Source organism: Nomascus leucogenys, chromosome 6 (assembly GCF_006542625.1).
Source record: "Nomascus leucogenys isolate Asia chromosome 6, Asia_NLE_v1, whole genome shotgun sequence".
Classification (NCBI taxonomy): Eukaryota; Metazoa; Chordata; class Mammalia; order Primates; family Hylobatidae; genus Nomascus; species Nomascus leucogenys.
In genome coordinates this window covers 76,123,387-76,139,788 of record NC_044386.1, presented here as the reverse complement: position 1 = coordinate 76,139,788, position 16,402 = coordinate 76,123,387, and the positions used below count along the sequence as shown (strand labels likewise).

At 38.1% G+C, this 16,402-nt stretch overlaps 1 protein-coding gene across 2 annotated transcripts in view; it reads left to right on the top strand.

Annotated features, from left to right (window-relative positions):
* Positions 1–16,402, top strand: part of OCA2 (OCA2 melanosomal transmembrane protein) — a 333,437-nt gene that overhangs the window by 201,706 nt on the left and 115,329 nt on the right. For both annotated transcript variants that reach the window (XM_030813816.1, XM_030813815.1), the window contains 2 exons: positions 14,818–14,877; positions 15,476–15,580. In XM_030813816.1, coding sequence (XP_030669676.1) covers positions 14,818–14,877; positions 15,476–15,580 — 165 coding nt within the window. The remainder of the gene's footprint in view (positions 1–14,817; positions 14,878–15,475; positions 15,581–16,402) is intronic.

The following is a 16,402-nucleotide window of genomic DNA, read 5'->3' as shown; positions in this document are numbered from 1 at the left end:
ATATTCACTATATTGTATTTCCTTGATACTTCCTCTTCCCATGTGCTGATGTTGTATATTGTTAAAGTTTCTTTGATCTTGTTTTTCAGTGTTTTGAAGTTATAAATAATACTTGCATTCTCTTAATTGTTGGCTTAAAAATTTACAAAATCATATTTAAACCTGCCATTATAAATACTAGGAATAAAACGAGTTGCCATGCATTTTAGCGTTCTGCTAGAGATTAAGGAGCTTTATTGGCTTCTCAGCGGGCATTTGGTTTGAGAACCTTGAATGAGACACTGCTTCCTCTTTTTCCTTGTGATGTTGAAAAGTTATACCTAAAGGGCTGCTTGGATCTTTTGGTGCTTTTGATAGCAGCATGTTATCCTTCTTTCACTTGGAATAAAATCTAGAGCCTCAACCATGACTTATAAAGCCACAAATGACCTGGCTGCAGCTGCCACTTACATATAATTTTCTTCCTCAGGGGGCTGGACCCCAGACACAGTGGTCTTCTTGCTAGGTGAATGTGCATTTGTACTTGTCGCCTCTACCTGGGATGCTCTTCCCAAGCATGCTGGCAGTGGTTCACCTCTCTAGAGTCTCCTCAAATATCCATCCTCAGGGCGGCCTTCCCTGGCCCTGCGGAAGGAGTTCTTCCATCATTGCTGACTACTTTCCTGTGTTCCTTTTCTTCCGACAGATTATTATCTATGACACATTGTAATAATGCTCTAATATATATCTGTGGCAAATATATGAATATATAAACTTTTTCTCTGTCTCCCTTCACCAGAATATAAGCTCCAGGAGATCAGCAAATGTGTGTCTATCTTGGTCACTGTGGAATGCTCAGTGGTCCTGACAGTGCTGCCACATAGTAAGCACTCAATACTCATCAGACAAATAAAGGAGTGAATGGAGACTAAGCAATATGGGATGTTGGCTCATGAGGACTGCACATTTTTGAAATATGTGTACTTATATTTAGAAATCAAACCATGTATCAAGTGGTGTAATAGTCATTCATCATAATTTTCACAGGTTCTGTGAGGAGAGTGGTTCTCACATGGATTCACCAAAGAAGGCTTCTTGTGAGGATATTTTAATCAGAATCTTAAGCTGAGAAGAAAGAGAAAAAGATAACTTTGTTATTTCTCAGCAGTGTTAGGAAGCTTTGGGGATTTCTTGGTTCCTAAGTGATGAATTCTCCATGCAGGCCAGTTCATGCCTTTGTATTCATTTCCTCCTTTGGGTGTGAAGGGGGTTTGGAAAGCCTTCCCGTGGGTCTGGATTTATTTGTGTCTCTGCCAGTGGGACATCTTTAGCCATGCCAAGACTCTGTCATTGAAAGTAAGAATAGTGCTGATAATAGGCAGGATAAAGGCTCTAATTTATAGGTTGCATATAATAATTTCATGTTAATAGTTGATAACTCTTGCCAAATCCTAAATCAGGCTTCCCTGCTGCCTTCCAAGTTCTTCCTGGCTAGCCGTCATTTTTGGCGTATGTTATTTTTTGATATTAGTTACCTTTCCTCATAAAGTATAGGGCTTATAACATAAGTCATGTAGCTTTTATATTCTTAACTGTCTTGAGAAATGTTAAGATCCGAGAAATGACATAATGTAAAAGAATGAAAGGAAGTTCATTCACTGCAAAGCTTCATCACAGGAATGCTGGCGAAGGGCACGGTTGCCCTCATGTGCTCTACCCCAGAGGCAGAGTGGCCACCGATCTGTGCAGTCTCTAAGTTCACCGATACAATAACTCATTCTTCTTGCCTTTGGGGAAATAAACAGCAAAAAGAGAAAATACTCCCTTAGCAGCAAAACTAAACAAATGAGAACAGAAAAATGAAACTAAACAAAAAAATACATATCACTATCAAAATCCCCCCAAAATAAATTTTATTTTCTTCCTTTTATTTAGTGCTTTTCAATAATGATTCAAGTCACTTCTAATATCTCTTTTTCATGGAATACAAAAATAGGATTAGTTTTTAAATTACAGATGATTCTAAATGGATCTCTGATTCCAATGTGAATGAACAACATAACAAGAAGTTTATTTTTAGAACGAGAGTGGTCACCTAGCTTTTCTGCCAGGCATATAAACATGAGGGTCATTTAACTTACTTTATCTTGTATCTGAGTCTTTAAGGAAGTGCTGCCTTGCAAACAGAATCATTAGTAAGTTTACTGGGAAGATGCATGCAAAATTTTGGAGGAAAATTGACACACAGGCATTTTCATTTTTATTTTTACTTATTTATTTATTTTGAAACAGAGTCTCACCCTGTCACTGAGGCTGAAGTGCAGTGGTATGATTTCGGCTCACTGCAACCTCTACTCCCTGGGCCCAAGTAATCATCCCACCTCAGCCTCTGGAATAGCTGGGACTACAGGTGTGCGCCACCATGCCTGGTTAATTTTATTTTTTGTAGAGACAAGTTTTGCCACATTGACCAGGCTGGTCTTGAACTCCTGAGCTCAAGTGATCTGCCCACCTTGGCTTCCCAAAGTGCTGGGATTACAAGTGTGAGCCACCACGCCTGGCACGTTTTTATTTTTAAATGTCTGCAGCAACAATGATTTATAATGAGCCTTTTACTAATTTTGATAGTCTTTCTAACCTTGCTTTCCAAAGATAATGCCATTCTCCAAAGATAATAAGTCAAGTTCATTTAAAATAATTCAATTATAATATATTTGAAATGTTTGTGAAAATTGCTAAATATGTCAGCTGTTAAACATGTAAGAACTTTCAGTATATTTTGAGGTTCAAAAAAATCAGATTTTTCTTTTTGCTCAGGTCAGATTTTGATGAAGATGATTTTAAAATGAGACAGGACGTCATGAGCGGAAGCATCAGCACAGAAAGGCAGCTGCAGGGCATCTGATAAAAGGAAGCCCAGAGAGCCCAGGGACTGTCTACCTGACTTCCGAGATATCAGCCTGCTTGTACCTCTGCCATGGTACACCTGATGGTCATGGAGACTGTTCAGGTTCTCAAATGCTGGCTGAAGGCAGGCAGCCCTGCGCCCTTTCCTCCTTATCCAGAGTTGTGTGATGCTCACTGATCTCCCTCGCCCTAATGAGGGATCTGCAGGGGGCGTGAGGTCCCAGGATCCTAGGTGGTCAGTTGGGGAGGATTGGACACAGGAAAAGTAGCCGACTTAATTTATTTTAAAATTTAGATATGGCAGAAAAAGAGTATTTTAACTGGGTGTCATAATGAGAGAGTGTTGAATTCCAGTCTGCTAAGGGCATGTAAACCTACTAAAGCTCACTCCTCCCCCTGATTACAATGAAAACTGGACAAAAATCAACTACATATGGACTCTGAAAAATATAAACAGGTAGATTGTGGAGAATGTTAAAACCTGGAGAAGGGACCCTCTCGGGGTGGTTTTCCTGTTTTCTTCTCTCCTGGATTTCTCCCTAGAGCGGGCCTTCATCATGTAGTGGCATGGTGGCATAGATAGATAGTACTCCTGTAGCAACCCCCTCTTTTGGCCCAGAGGAGTCAGAGAGAGCAGCACCTGCAGGCCAGGGAATGTGGGGGAATCCCAGAAGAGAGAGCCAGAGAAGCCCCCCAGTTCTATTCATGAACTTGCACCAGCCTCAGCCTAATTTCAGAGCAACACCATCTGGGGACAGACTCAAACCAGCCCAGCAAAGGCCCAGAGGACTGACTGATGACTGACTGAGGTTAGAACCATCCATACAGGTCTCTGACTAACTCTTGAATGGTGTATGTGCTAGACAGACATGAAGCAAGATGGCAAGGCTTAGAGAACTCAACTGAGATTTGAACCATCTGCACAAGCATGTGGCTGGCTACTGGATGATACACGTGTGAGACAGGTCCAAATGATGACAGGAAATTTGAATTTGAACCACTTGCCTTAGAAAGTGCGACAGAAATTGTGGTCAGAAGCTAATTAGCTTATAAGTAAAAAAAATTAATAATCTCCAGAAGATTAAAACAGAATCCAGAGTTTACATATTTTAACATTGACAGTATCCAGGAGAGAGTACCAAAGGACTCAATGTACAAAGAATAAGAAAAAAATGTAATAAATTTCCAAGGGACAATGACAGTCAACAGATACCAAACCTGAGAGGACTCAGATATTGAAATGACCAAAGAATTTAAAGTAGCTTTTATAACTATGATCAATGAGGTAAAGAAAATGCACTTGAAATGAATGAAAGGTTGGGAGTTCTCAGGGGAGAATAGGAATTATACCAGAAAATCTAATACAAAGGTTAGAAATTAAAACTACAACACCTTAAATAGAAAAGAGTTGCTTGATGGGTTCAGTAGTGGAGTGACTATGACAGAGGAAAGAGTTAGTGAACTGAAATAGATCAGTGTAAATTATCCAATCTAAAGAACTTAGAGAAAATTTTTTTACATTGCCAGAGCTCATACAGCTGTGGAACAAGACCAAAAATTGGAGTTTCACTGAAGAATAAGAAACTCGCTCAAAACCACACAACTACATGGAAATTGAACAACCTTCTTCTGAATGACTCCTGGGTAAATAATGAAATCAAGGCAGAAATCAAGAAGTTCTTTGAAACCAAAGAGAACAAAGAAAACCTCTGGAATGCAGCTAAAGCAGTGGTAAGAGGGAAATTTACAGCACCAAATGCCCACATCAGAAAGCTAGAAAGATGTCAAATCGACACCCTAAGATCACCACTAAAAGAACTAGAGAACCAAGAGCAAACAAACCCCAAAGCTAGCCGAAGACAATAAATAACCAAGATCAGAGTGAAGCTGAAGGAGCTAGAGACATGAAAAGCCCTTCAAATAATCAAAGAATCTGGGAGTTGGTATTTTGAAAGAATCAATAGGACAGGCAGACTGCTAACTAGACTAGTAAAGAAGAAAAGAGAGAAGAATCAAATAGGCACAATAAAAAAATGATAAAGAGGATGTCACCACTGACCCCACAGAAATACAAACAACCATCAGAGAATGCTACAAACATCTCTATGCAAATAAACTAGAAAATCTAGAAGAAATGGATAAATTCCTGGACACATACACCCTCCCAGGACTGAACCTGGAAGAAGTTGAATCCCTGAATAGGAAGTTCTGAAATTGAGGCAGTAGTGAATATTTAACAGCTTACCCATAATAAAAAGCCCAGGATAAGAGAATTTATAGCTGAATTCTACCAGAGGTACAAAGAGGAGCTGGTACCATTTCTTCTGAAACAATTCCAAACAATTGAAAAGGAGGGACTTCTCCCTAACTAATTTTATGAGGCCAGCATCATCCTGATACCAAAACCTGGCAGAGATACAACAAAAAAAAGAAAACTTCAGGCCAATATCCCTGATGAAAATGGATGCAAAAATCCTCAAATACAGGCAAATTGAATCCAGCAGCACATCAAAAAGCTTATCCACCACGATCAAGTTGGCTTCATCCTTGAGGTGAAAGGCTGGTTCGTTGTACTCAAATCAATAAATGTAATCCATCACATAAATAGAACTAAAGATAAAAACCACATGATTATCTCAATAGACACAAAAAAAGGCCTTTGATAAAATTCGACATCCTTTCATGCTAAAAACTCTCAATAAACTAGGTATTGATGGAACTGTACCTCAAAATAATAAGAATCATTTATGACAAACCCACAACCAGTATCATACTGAAGGGGTGAAAGCTGGAAGCATTCCCATTGAAAACTGGCATAAGACAAGGATGCACTCTCTCACCACTCCTATTCAACATAGTATTGGAAGTTCTGGCCAGGGCAATCAGGCAAGAGAAAGAAATAAAGGGTATTCAAATAGGAAGAGAGGAAGTCAAAACTGTCTCTGTTTGCAGATGACATGATCCTACATCCAGAAAACTCCATCCTCTCAGTCCAAAAGCTCCTTAAGCTGATAAACAACTTCAGCAAATCTCAGGATACAAAAACAATGTGCAAGAATCACAAGCATTCCTATACACCAACAATACACAAGCAGAGAGTGGAATCATGAATGAACTCCCATTCACAATTGCTACAAAGAGAATAAAATACCTAGGAATACAGCTAACAAGGGAAGTGAAGGACTTCTTCAAGGAGAACTACAAATTCACTGCTCAAGGAAAACAAAGAGGACACAAAGAAGTGGAAAAACACACCATGCTCATGGATAGGAAGAAGAATCAATATTGTGAAAATGTCCATACTGTCCAAAGTAATTTATAGATTCAATGCTATTCCCATTAAACTACCATTGACATTCTTCACAGAATTGGAAAAAAACTACTTTAAAATTAATATGGAACCAAAAATGAGCACATATAGCCAAGATAATCCTAAGCAAAAAGAACAAAGCTGGAGGCATCATGCTGCCCAATTTCAAACTATACCACCAGGCTACAGTAACCAAAACAGCACAGTACTGGCACAAAAACAGACACATAGACCAATGGAACAGAATAGAGATCCAGAAATAAGACCGCACATCTACAACCATCTGATCTTCAGCAAACCTGACAAAAACAAGCAGTGGGGATAGGATTCCCTATTTAATAAATGGTGCTGGGAAACCTGGCCAGCCACATGCAGAAATGGAAACTGGACCCTTTCCTTATACCTTATACAAAAATTAACTCAAGATGGATTAAAGACTTAAATATAAAACCCAAAATTATAAAAATCCTAGAAGAAAATCTAGGCAATACCATTCAGGACATAGGCACAAACTTAGATTTCATGACAAAAATGTAAACAGCAATTGCAACAAAAGCAAAAATTGACAAATGGGATCTAATTAAAATAAAGAGCTTCTGCACAGCAGAAGAAACTATCAGAATGAACAGACAACCTACAGAATGGGAGAAAATTTTTGCACTCTATCTATCTGACAAAGGTCTAATATCCAGAATCTACAAGGAACTTAAACAAATTTACAATAAAAAAACCAACAACCACATTAAAAAGTGGGCAAAGGACATGAACAGACACTTCTCAAAAGAAGACATTTATGCAACCAACAAACTTAAGAAAAAAATCTCAACATTACTAATCATTAGAGAAATGCAAAGCAAAACCACAATGAGATCTCCCATCAGTCAGAATGACAATTATTTAAAAGTCAAGAAACAACAGATGCTGGTGAGGCTGTGGAGAAATGGGAATGCTTTTACACTGTTGGTGTAAATCTAAATTAGTTCGATTGTGGAAGACAGTGTGGTGATTCCTCAGAGACCTAGGGCCCAAAATACCATTTGACCCAGCCGTCCCATTGCTGGGTATATACCCAAAGGAATATAAATCATTCTGCTATTTATAAATGTATACATGTATACATTTATAAGTGCATGTATAAATGTATACATGTATACATTTATAAGTGCATGTATAAATGTAAAGATGCATACACTCATATGTTCATTGAAGCACTATTCACAATAGCAAAGACATGGAATCAAGTCAAATACCCTACAGTGATAGCCTGGATAAAGAAAATGTGGTACATATACACCATGCAATACTCTGCAGCCATAAAAAGGAACAAGATCATGTCCTTTTAAGGGACATGATGGAGCTGGAAGCTGTTATCCTCAGCAGGTTAGCACAGGAACAGAAAACCAAGCTCTGCGTGTTCTCATTTATAAGTGGGAGCCGAACAATGAGAACAATGGATGGAGGGAGGGGAACAACCCACACTGGATCCTGTCAAGGGGGAAAAGTGGGAGGGAGAACATCAGGATAAATAGCTAATGCATGTGGGGCTTAATACCTAGGTGATGAGTTGATAGGTGCAGCAAACTACCATGGCACACATTTGCCTATGTAATAAACCTGTACTTCCTGCACATGTGTCCTGGAACTTAAAATAAAATTTAAAAAAGAATAAATATTTTGAAATGTTAAAAACAATTGTCGTTTCAGAGGAGCAAGAGATTAAGAGAAAAAGATATTTGAAGAGGTAATGACAGAATTGTCAATCTTTGCAAAGACACATTTACAATTTCACAAAATTCAGTGAAAACACAGGATGAAATAAAGGAAATCATGCCTAGACACATCATAATCATAGTGCTGAAAACTAAAAATAAGGAAAATTTCTCAAAAACAGTGAGAGAAGAGTGATACATTACATACAAGGGACTATGATTTGAATGACTGCAAATTTCTGATCAGAAATCCTGGAGGCAAGTGGAGCACCTTCTTTAAGTGCTGAAAGAAAAGAACTTTTAAGCCAGAATTCTCTATCCAGCAAAATAATCCTTCAGGAATAAAGGCAAAAAAGAGAGACATTCTCAGATGAAGGAAATGACTGGAATTCATTTCCAGCAGACCTGCTCTATAAGACATGTTAATGGAATTTCTCCAGGATGAAGCAAAATGATACTACAGAGAAATTAGATCTTTAGGGATGAAGAACAGCAGAAATGGTAAATAGTAGGTAAGTGTAAAAGATAACGTTTTTCCCTCTTAAGTTCTTCAAAATAGGTTTGATGGTTGAAAGTATAAATTATAATATTGTCTGGTGGGAGTTTTAATGTGTATAGATGTAATATGTATGACAACTATACCATAAGAGGAAATGGGAGAGGTAAAGTGACCTATATCATTTCAAGGCTTGTACATTTCACTTGATGCAATAAAACTTTGTAGAGAAGTTATGAATGTATATATACATATATATATATATATATTTTTGAGACAGAGTCTCGCTCTGTCACCCAGGCTGGAGATGAATGTATATTTTAATTCATGGAGTAAGTATTAAAAATATAATAAGAATTATTAAAATAATAATATTTAATACTTAATAATAAATATTATTATTATTAAAAGCCAGCTGATGAAAATAAAATAATATTCAAGTAATCCAAAAGAAAGCAAGAAAATGGGCACAGAAATGAACAAAAAAAGAGACAAAGAGAAAATAAATGATAATTCTGTTGACCTGAATGCAGCTATATCAATAATTCTGTTAACTGCAAACATTCCCATTAACAGAAAAATATTGAGAAAGCAGATAAGGAAGTAAGGCTCTAATATATGCTGCTCTTAAGAGACATACTTTTACCCTTGATCTTAGCTGAAAGGCTGAGCAATGATATGGGACATACTTTTAAATTAAGCATAGAGATACGTTGAAAGTAAATGAATGGAAAAGTACATAGCATGCAAGTAATAAGCATAAAAGGCCAAAGTGGCATAGAATAAACTTCAATACACATAATGTAATTGGAAATAATGAGGGACATTTAATAATAATAAATGGGACAGATTATAAGGAAGATATAACAATTATAAATGTCCCTGGTAAATACTCAAGATGCAATTGATTCACTAAAGTAAAACAAAACAGACAATTCCACAATCATAGAAGAAGATTTTATCACTCTTCAGAAATTGATAGAACACCTAGGCAAAAAAAAAATCAGGAAAGCCATAGAAGCTATGAATAACATTATCAACCACCTTGATTCAATTAACATTTGTAGAACACTATATCCGACAACCACAGAATTCAATCTTGTCATGTGTGCACGGTCAATTCACCAAGATTATAATATTACATCATAAGGATTATATACTCTGACCACAACAAATTTAAATTAGAAATCAATAGCAGTCTAGGAAAACCTCAATGTCTGGAAAGTCAACAATACACTTCTAGTTAAATCATAAGTCAAAAATGAAATCACAAGGGAATAAGATAATATTACAAAGTAAAATGTTGATGAAAATATATAAAAAATTTTTGAGTGCAGCTAAAGTTAGCTTAGAGGGAAACTTGTAGATGAAATACAACAGAAAATAAGAAAGATCTAAAATCACCTATCTAATGTTCTACTTTGAGAAGCTGAAATGGAAAGTAAAACTAAAATACATAGGAAGAAGAAACTAATAACCATAAGATCAGAATCAACAAAGTAGGAAACAGACAATGCAGAAAAAAACCCCACTAAGCCAAAAAGCTTGTTCTTTGAAAAGAAACAATTGAACACACATCACCAGTATCGTCAAGAAAAGAGAGGTGACCAAACATAAACCCTACAGGAATTAAAAAAACAATAAGAGAATCTATTAACAAATTTATACCAACACATTCAACAACCTACATGAAATGGAATAGTTCCTTAAAAAATACAACTTACCAAAATAGACTCAAGTTTTAATAGAAAATCTAAATAGTTATATCAATAAAGCAGCTGAATTAGTAATTAAAATTATTTACATAAGGAAAAGTCCAAACACAAATGGTTTCCCTGTTTAATTTTCTCAAATATTGAGTAAGAAATAATACCAATCCTATAAATCTCCTTCAGAAAATAATGGAGGTGGAGGACAGTTCCCCACTTATTTTGTAGGCCTAGTATTACCCTGATATTAAGACAAAGGTATTATGTGAAAAGAAAATTACAGATCACCATCTCCCACTCACATAGATCCAAACAAGATATCAAATCAAATGCTATAGTATATAAAATAGTACGGCATAACCAAAGAAAGTTTATTCCAGAAATCCAAGGTTGATTTAACATTCAACAATTAGTATAATTTTCCACATTAACAGATTGCAGGAGAAAAACCATATGATCATTTCAACAGATGCACAAAAACCATTTGAGAGCAAACCATGAATTCTCAAATTGATGAAAGGCATTTTTGAAAAACCTAGAGCCAACCTTGTACTTCATGTACTTCAATGTGCTGAAGGGCCTAGTTCTTGTAATATGACAATATAAAGAAATAAAGGGCAGAAAAATGAAAATGAGAGAAGTAAAACTGTTCTTGTTTGTAGGCTATATGATTGTTTATGTAGAAAATCTCAGGTAGTCTAAAAAAAAATCCAGTACTACCAGAACTAATATATAAATTTAGCAAAGTCAGAAGATACAAGATCAGTATCCAAAAATCAATGTATTCTCATATACTAGCGCATAATTGGAAAATATTTAAGGAACAATTGCATTTATAATGATACCAAAACCCTAAGAAACCTGGGAATAAATCTTAAAAAAAAAGTATGCTCAAGATTCTTATACCAAAAATTACTGAGATATTTTGAAAAGAAATTTTTTGTAAAAGATCTAAAGATCTAATGAAGAGATATAGTCTGTCCATAGATCAGAAGACTCAATGTTGTTTAGTGTGCAGTTCTTCCCACATTGACTTACAGATTTAAGTGCAATTCTAATAAAAATTGAACTAGGTTTTTCTGCAGAGAGTGACAAGCTAATTATACAATTTATGTAGACATTCAAAGGACTAAATTCAAATAACTAAAGCATTTTTTTTTCCAAAAGGACAACTTTTGGAGCACTTACCTGATTTCCTGACTTACTACAAAGCTATAGTAATCAAGACTGTGGTACTGGCAAAAGATAGATATAGATTAATGGAACAGAAGGGAGAGTCCAGAAATAGACTCTGTCTATGTGTTATGTGTTATTTAAATATACAACTGATTTTAAACCATAGTGGCAAAGCAATTCATTTAGGAAAGAAAACATTTTTTCAACAAATGGTGCTGAATCAACTGGATATCTGTATAAAAGCAAAAAGAAAGCTAGAGTTGATTTGTAGTTTTACTCCATTATCTGTTTATTGTAGTATCTTTATAGTGATGATCTCTTTTTCATTGTTGTTTTTGGTGACTCTCTCTCTTTCCCACTTTCTACTTAAAATTATCATTTTCTCTTCACTTCTTTGGGTTCAATTTGTTGTTCTTTTCTTGACTTACAAAGATGGATACTTAGCTTTTGATTTTCATGCTTCATATTTCCCATTGTGTATATTTAAGACTATAAATTTCCCTTTAGCTGTATCCCTCAAGTTTTCATGTGCATTTTGATTGTATTTACGTTTTATTTATTCAAAGTTATTTTAAATTTCTATTATGATTTATTACCTTAGTTTTCTTGATTAGCCAATTTTTGACTATTTGATTTGATTGAGAATTATTTAAAATTAGATTTCCCCTTTCCTGGCAGTTATATACTCACTCTTTTAGTATTTTTAGTGGTTTAATGTCATCTGGAGATGATGGCCTTCATTCTTAACTCATTGAGGGCCCATGTTAATTGGTACTTTTAAACTCTTCAACTCCTAATTTCTTTAAGCAAAATTCCTCTTTTATATTCAGTACCTATGAATTCTCATCCGTGTGGTTTTGGGGTCTAGCTAAATCTGTTTGGGTTGTTTCTGCTCTCATTCATGTTGCTCGTCTTCTTGTGTCCCTGGAGATCCAAGACTATAATCTTATCACTTCATCTTATTCTGTGGGATTCCTGAGGGCCTGCAGGCTCGGGATGCTTTCCTCCAGAAACTGCTGTGTCTGCTTCTGCTGGATGCCAGGGAATAATTTTAGTGCATTTCAGGGATCTTAGCTCAATGTGAGAAACCTTAGTGGAGCCTACGACCTCACAGGTGTTCACACCTCCTCTCACTTCAGTGCTTCATCAACCTCGAGCTTCCAGGCAGTTCCATCCTGTGCCACTCAAGTCTTGCCGCTCCTAGACAGCTGCAGGAAATGTTTTCATGGGGAGAGAGATTCCTTGGAAAACCATACATCGTCTTGCTAATCTAGAATGTGTTAAAAAGTATGTTTTGTCTAGGGTCCATTTGTTTGGCTGAAGAAGGGACTCTTAGACCTCCTAGTTTATCATTTTGAAATAAGTGGTAACAATGACTTATTGTATTGGCTTATTTCAGTGGGACAAGGATGTCAGGTCATTGCTGAATCAGCATTTCTGTGACAGACTAATGATGTTTCACATCCTGATTTATACCACACAATCATCTTTTCACTGTATAAGCTGATGAAGGAGACAAGTAATATGTATAATCTTCAACTGTACATAAACTTTGAATACTGTAAAATACACATTGTATACCTGCAGTGTTAGGCTTGATAGATAGAAATGTGCTAGATAATTACTTTGTAAAAGTGTATTTGTATTTTCTTCATATTTTGATTTTTTTTAAATTAAGAGATCATGTATTTTGAGCTGAGTTATTAGGTGCAATATTCAAGTTTTTTGAAGATTTTACTTTATTTTGTCTTCTTAACACTACATAACTCAGAGCATGATATTTAGGATAATTATATGACACTAAATATGTAAATATAAATGTCTATAGGTACACATCAAGAGGTGCACACCATACTTTGTGTGCCTGTGGGGGGTATATACACATAGGACCATCTCTATTTGGTATTTGGCAAAACATTTTAATCAGGTTTAGGCCTCTGATTTTTCTTTCAACTGATGATATCAAACAAAATAAAAGGTATAGCTACATTCAATATTTTTTCAATTTTAAAGTGTCATTTAATAAAATTTGGATTATGATATTCGTTCTTTAACAGTGGGTGATTTTATCCCCCCAGGGAACATTGGTTCTTAACAGGGGGTGATTTTACTCCCCCAGAGGACAGTGGCTGTGTCTGGAGACATCTTTGGCTGTCACACTGGTGGTGGTGAGGTGCCACTGGCATCTAGTGGGGCCAGGCCAGGGCTGCTATGCAACATCTTATAATGCACGGGCCAGCCCCACAGCCAAGAACGATCTGGCTCTAAGTTAGCAGGGCGAGGGTGAGAAACCCTGCTCTAAAGAGATTCTCCTTATGACTTGGTTGATATAAAAGCAAACTTTATGGAGAATCGTGATTGAAGACCCAACATTTGGGCTCCATAGCTTTTAAATGAAGGTCAGCTAACAACTGTACATGCAGATTGAGATTCTGAAGCTTAATTTAAACATGGACAAGCTGGCCGGCACGGTGGCTCACGCCTGTAATCCCAGCACTTTGGGAGGCCGAGGCAGGCAGATCACCTGAGGTCAGGAGTTCGAGACCAGCCTGGCCAACATGGCAAAGCCCTGTCTCTACTAAAAATACAAAAATTAGCCAGGCATGGTGGCAGGCACCTATAATCCCAGCTACTCGGGAGGCCGAGGCAGGAGAATCGCTTGAACCCGGGAGGCGGAAGTTGCAGTGAACCTAGATCGTGCCACTGCACTCCAGCCTGAGCAATAGAGCAACACTCTATCTCAAAAAAATAAATAAATAAAATTTAAAAATTAAAAAATTAAAAGAAAAAAGCGCAGACAAGCTGCTGTTTCCAATATCTGCAGTCTTTCAGCGTGATGGAATCACAGTGAAAAGGCCACACCCACAGAGGTGCTGGGCAGCTGAGCCACCGGCACCTGTTGCTTTCTGGTGACCTCCCATGGTGGCTCGGTCGTGAGCCTCTGGGCATCCCTGTGCGGGACCTTGGCCGCCTGGGCAGAAGGCTCCTGCACCTCATCTTCTCTCTTCTACTCTTTCCTGCCTTTCCCTGAGTACAGTTTTCTGAATCTGTCTAGTACCGTGAAAATGGTTACATGTGCCAGTTAAATAGACTTTTCCTTCCTTTCTTTGAAGATTATAAAAACTGCATTAAAAATGTCTTTTAAAACTCTGTAATGTTTAACTTTAAAAAGAAATTGGAAATGCGACTTACTTGAAAGATCTATATGGAGTGGTATTTCATTATGTACGATTGAACAGTATCTTTATACAGGGGTCTTAAAGAGTCTTCCATTCGGATTTGAATTTAACATGGACATTAACTCAAATCAACAAGGGATTTCTGCCACTGGACTTTTTCTCCATGAATCTTCATTATGCATATATGATAGTAAATTATTTATAGACTGTGTATTTGAGTCTGATCTTTTATAAGAAGCAGGAGTCTGGGCCTACCGTATGTTCATGTCTTTTCATTTTCAAGAATTTTTTTAAAAATCTTGCATATATTTTTGGTTCTAAACTGATTCTCACCACACATCCTTTCTTCTAGGCATTGGCACATCTCCACTTAATAGAATATGTTGGAGAACAAACTGCTTTGCTAATAAAGGTAAAATAAATGCTATAATAGAAGGCACTCCAGCCACTGTTCTTTGATTTTGTGGAAAAAAAAAAAAGAATTCTGGTAAGAACAGGCCACATTAATTATGTAAAAAGGCACAGCAGGGAACCTGTTCTATCTTGTGCAGCCCAGAGATGAAGGGAGACTTTTTCCGAAGAATATGTAATTACAGATGCCTGCTATTTTGCTTTTAGCCTTTATTTAAAGCCTGTCTGAGAAGGAGTGGGATTGACACCAGCCTCAGTAAATGAGTGCTGCAGGCACCCCAGCCCCAGGGGTCTGCTGGGCCATCGGGTCAATGTGACCAGTGTGCGCAGCCACCACATGTGGATGAGGGGCAGGGTCACTCTGCCTCCCCGTCCAGGAGGCTGGCGGGCCTCGGCATGGCTGGCCGTTGCTGGTAGAAACCCAGCGGAGGCTCCTGGTATGGATGTGGCCCTGGCTTGCACACCTGTGTCTGCCTTGGTCTCGTGATGGGTAAGAGGAAGGACTAACACCCTCGGGCCCCTCTGAGTCTCGCGGCTGGTGGGATCTGACCCTAAGTGCATGCGATGGAACACTGCAGCTGCTATTGTCCTCCTTCCAGATGGTCCCAGAGGAGCAGCGCCTCACAGCCGCCATTGTCCTGGTGGTGTGGGTCTCAGCCCTGGCGTCATCCCTGATTGACAACATCCCGTTCACCGCTACCATGGTGAGTTGCATGTGTCCATGTTGAGGGCTCAGCTTTAGCCTGGACATAGCCTGGGGCTCACCCTCCCTTCCTAAGGCAGCAGAGGATGAAGCCTGCCCCTCTGCTGCACTCACAGGTGTAGAGGACAAAAGTGAGCAGAACCCAGGGTAGCTGGGTGGGGAGCACCGAGAGCCCAGACTGCAGGCTGGGAGCCGAGGCTCTGCAGCTGCTGTGGACAGCACGTCCTGGGGTGACTGGTGAACTCAAGGTCAGCCCCACTGAGAGCTGCCACCCCTCCCAGAAAAGGCTGTGCTTGCTTGCTTGCTTGCTTTCTCTCTCTCTTTCTTTCTCTCTCTTTCTCTCTTCTTTCTTTCTTTCTTTCTTTCTTTCTTTCTTTCTTTCTTTCTTTCTTTCTTTCTTTCTTTCTTTCTTTCTTCTTTTTCTTCCTTTCTTTTTCTTTCTGTCTTTCCCTCCCTCCCTTCCTTCCTTCCTTCCTTTCGAAAATTGTGAGACATCAAAAGATAGAGACTTCCATCTTCATTTGCGGCGGATGCAGAAGCTATACTAACCAGCCTGTGTGTCTCCTAGTGCTTGGCCTGCGCAAGATCTTTCATTCTCTATGTGGTCTTGAGCCCCAGCCAGGACTGGAAGTACACATTTTAGACCTTTAGTTGGGCAGATGAGCCTGTTCCTGGTGTGACTTCTGCCGTCACTGATTGCTTGGCTCGGGGCAGGAACTGGGAACCCAGGTGTGGCAAAGTAAAGATAGGCCCAGGGGCTTGCACACAAGTTGCTGGGGTCCTCTCACAAACACTTGAGGTCCCAGGTGTGCAGGGCACAGGC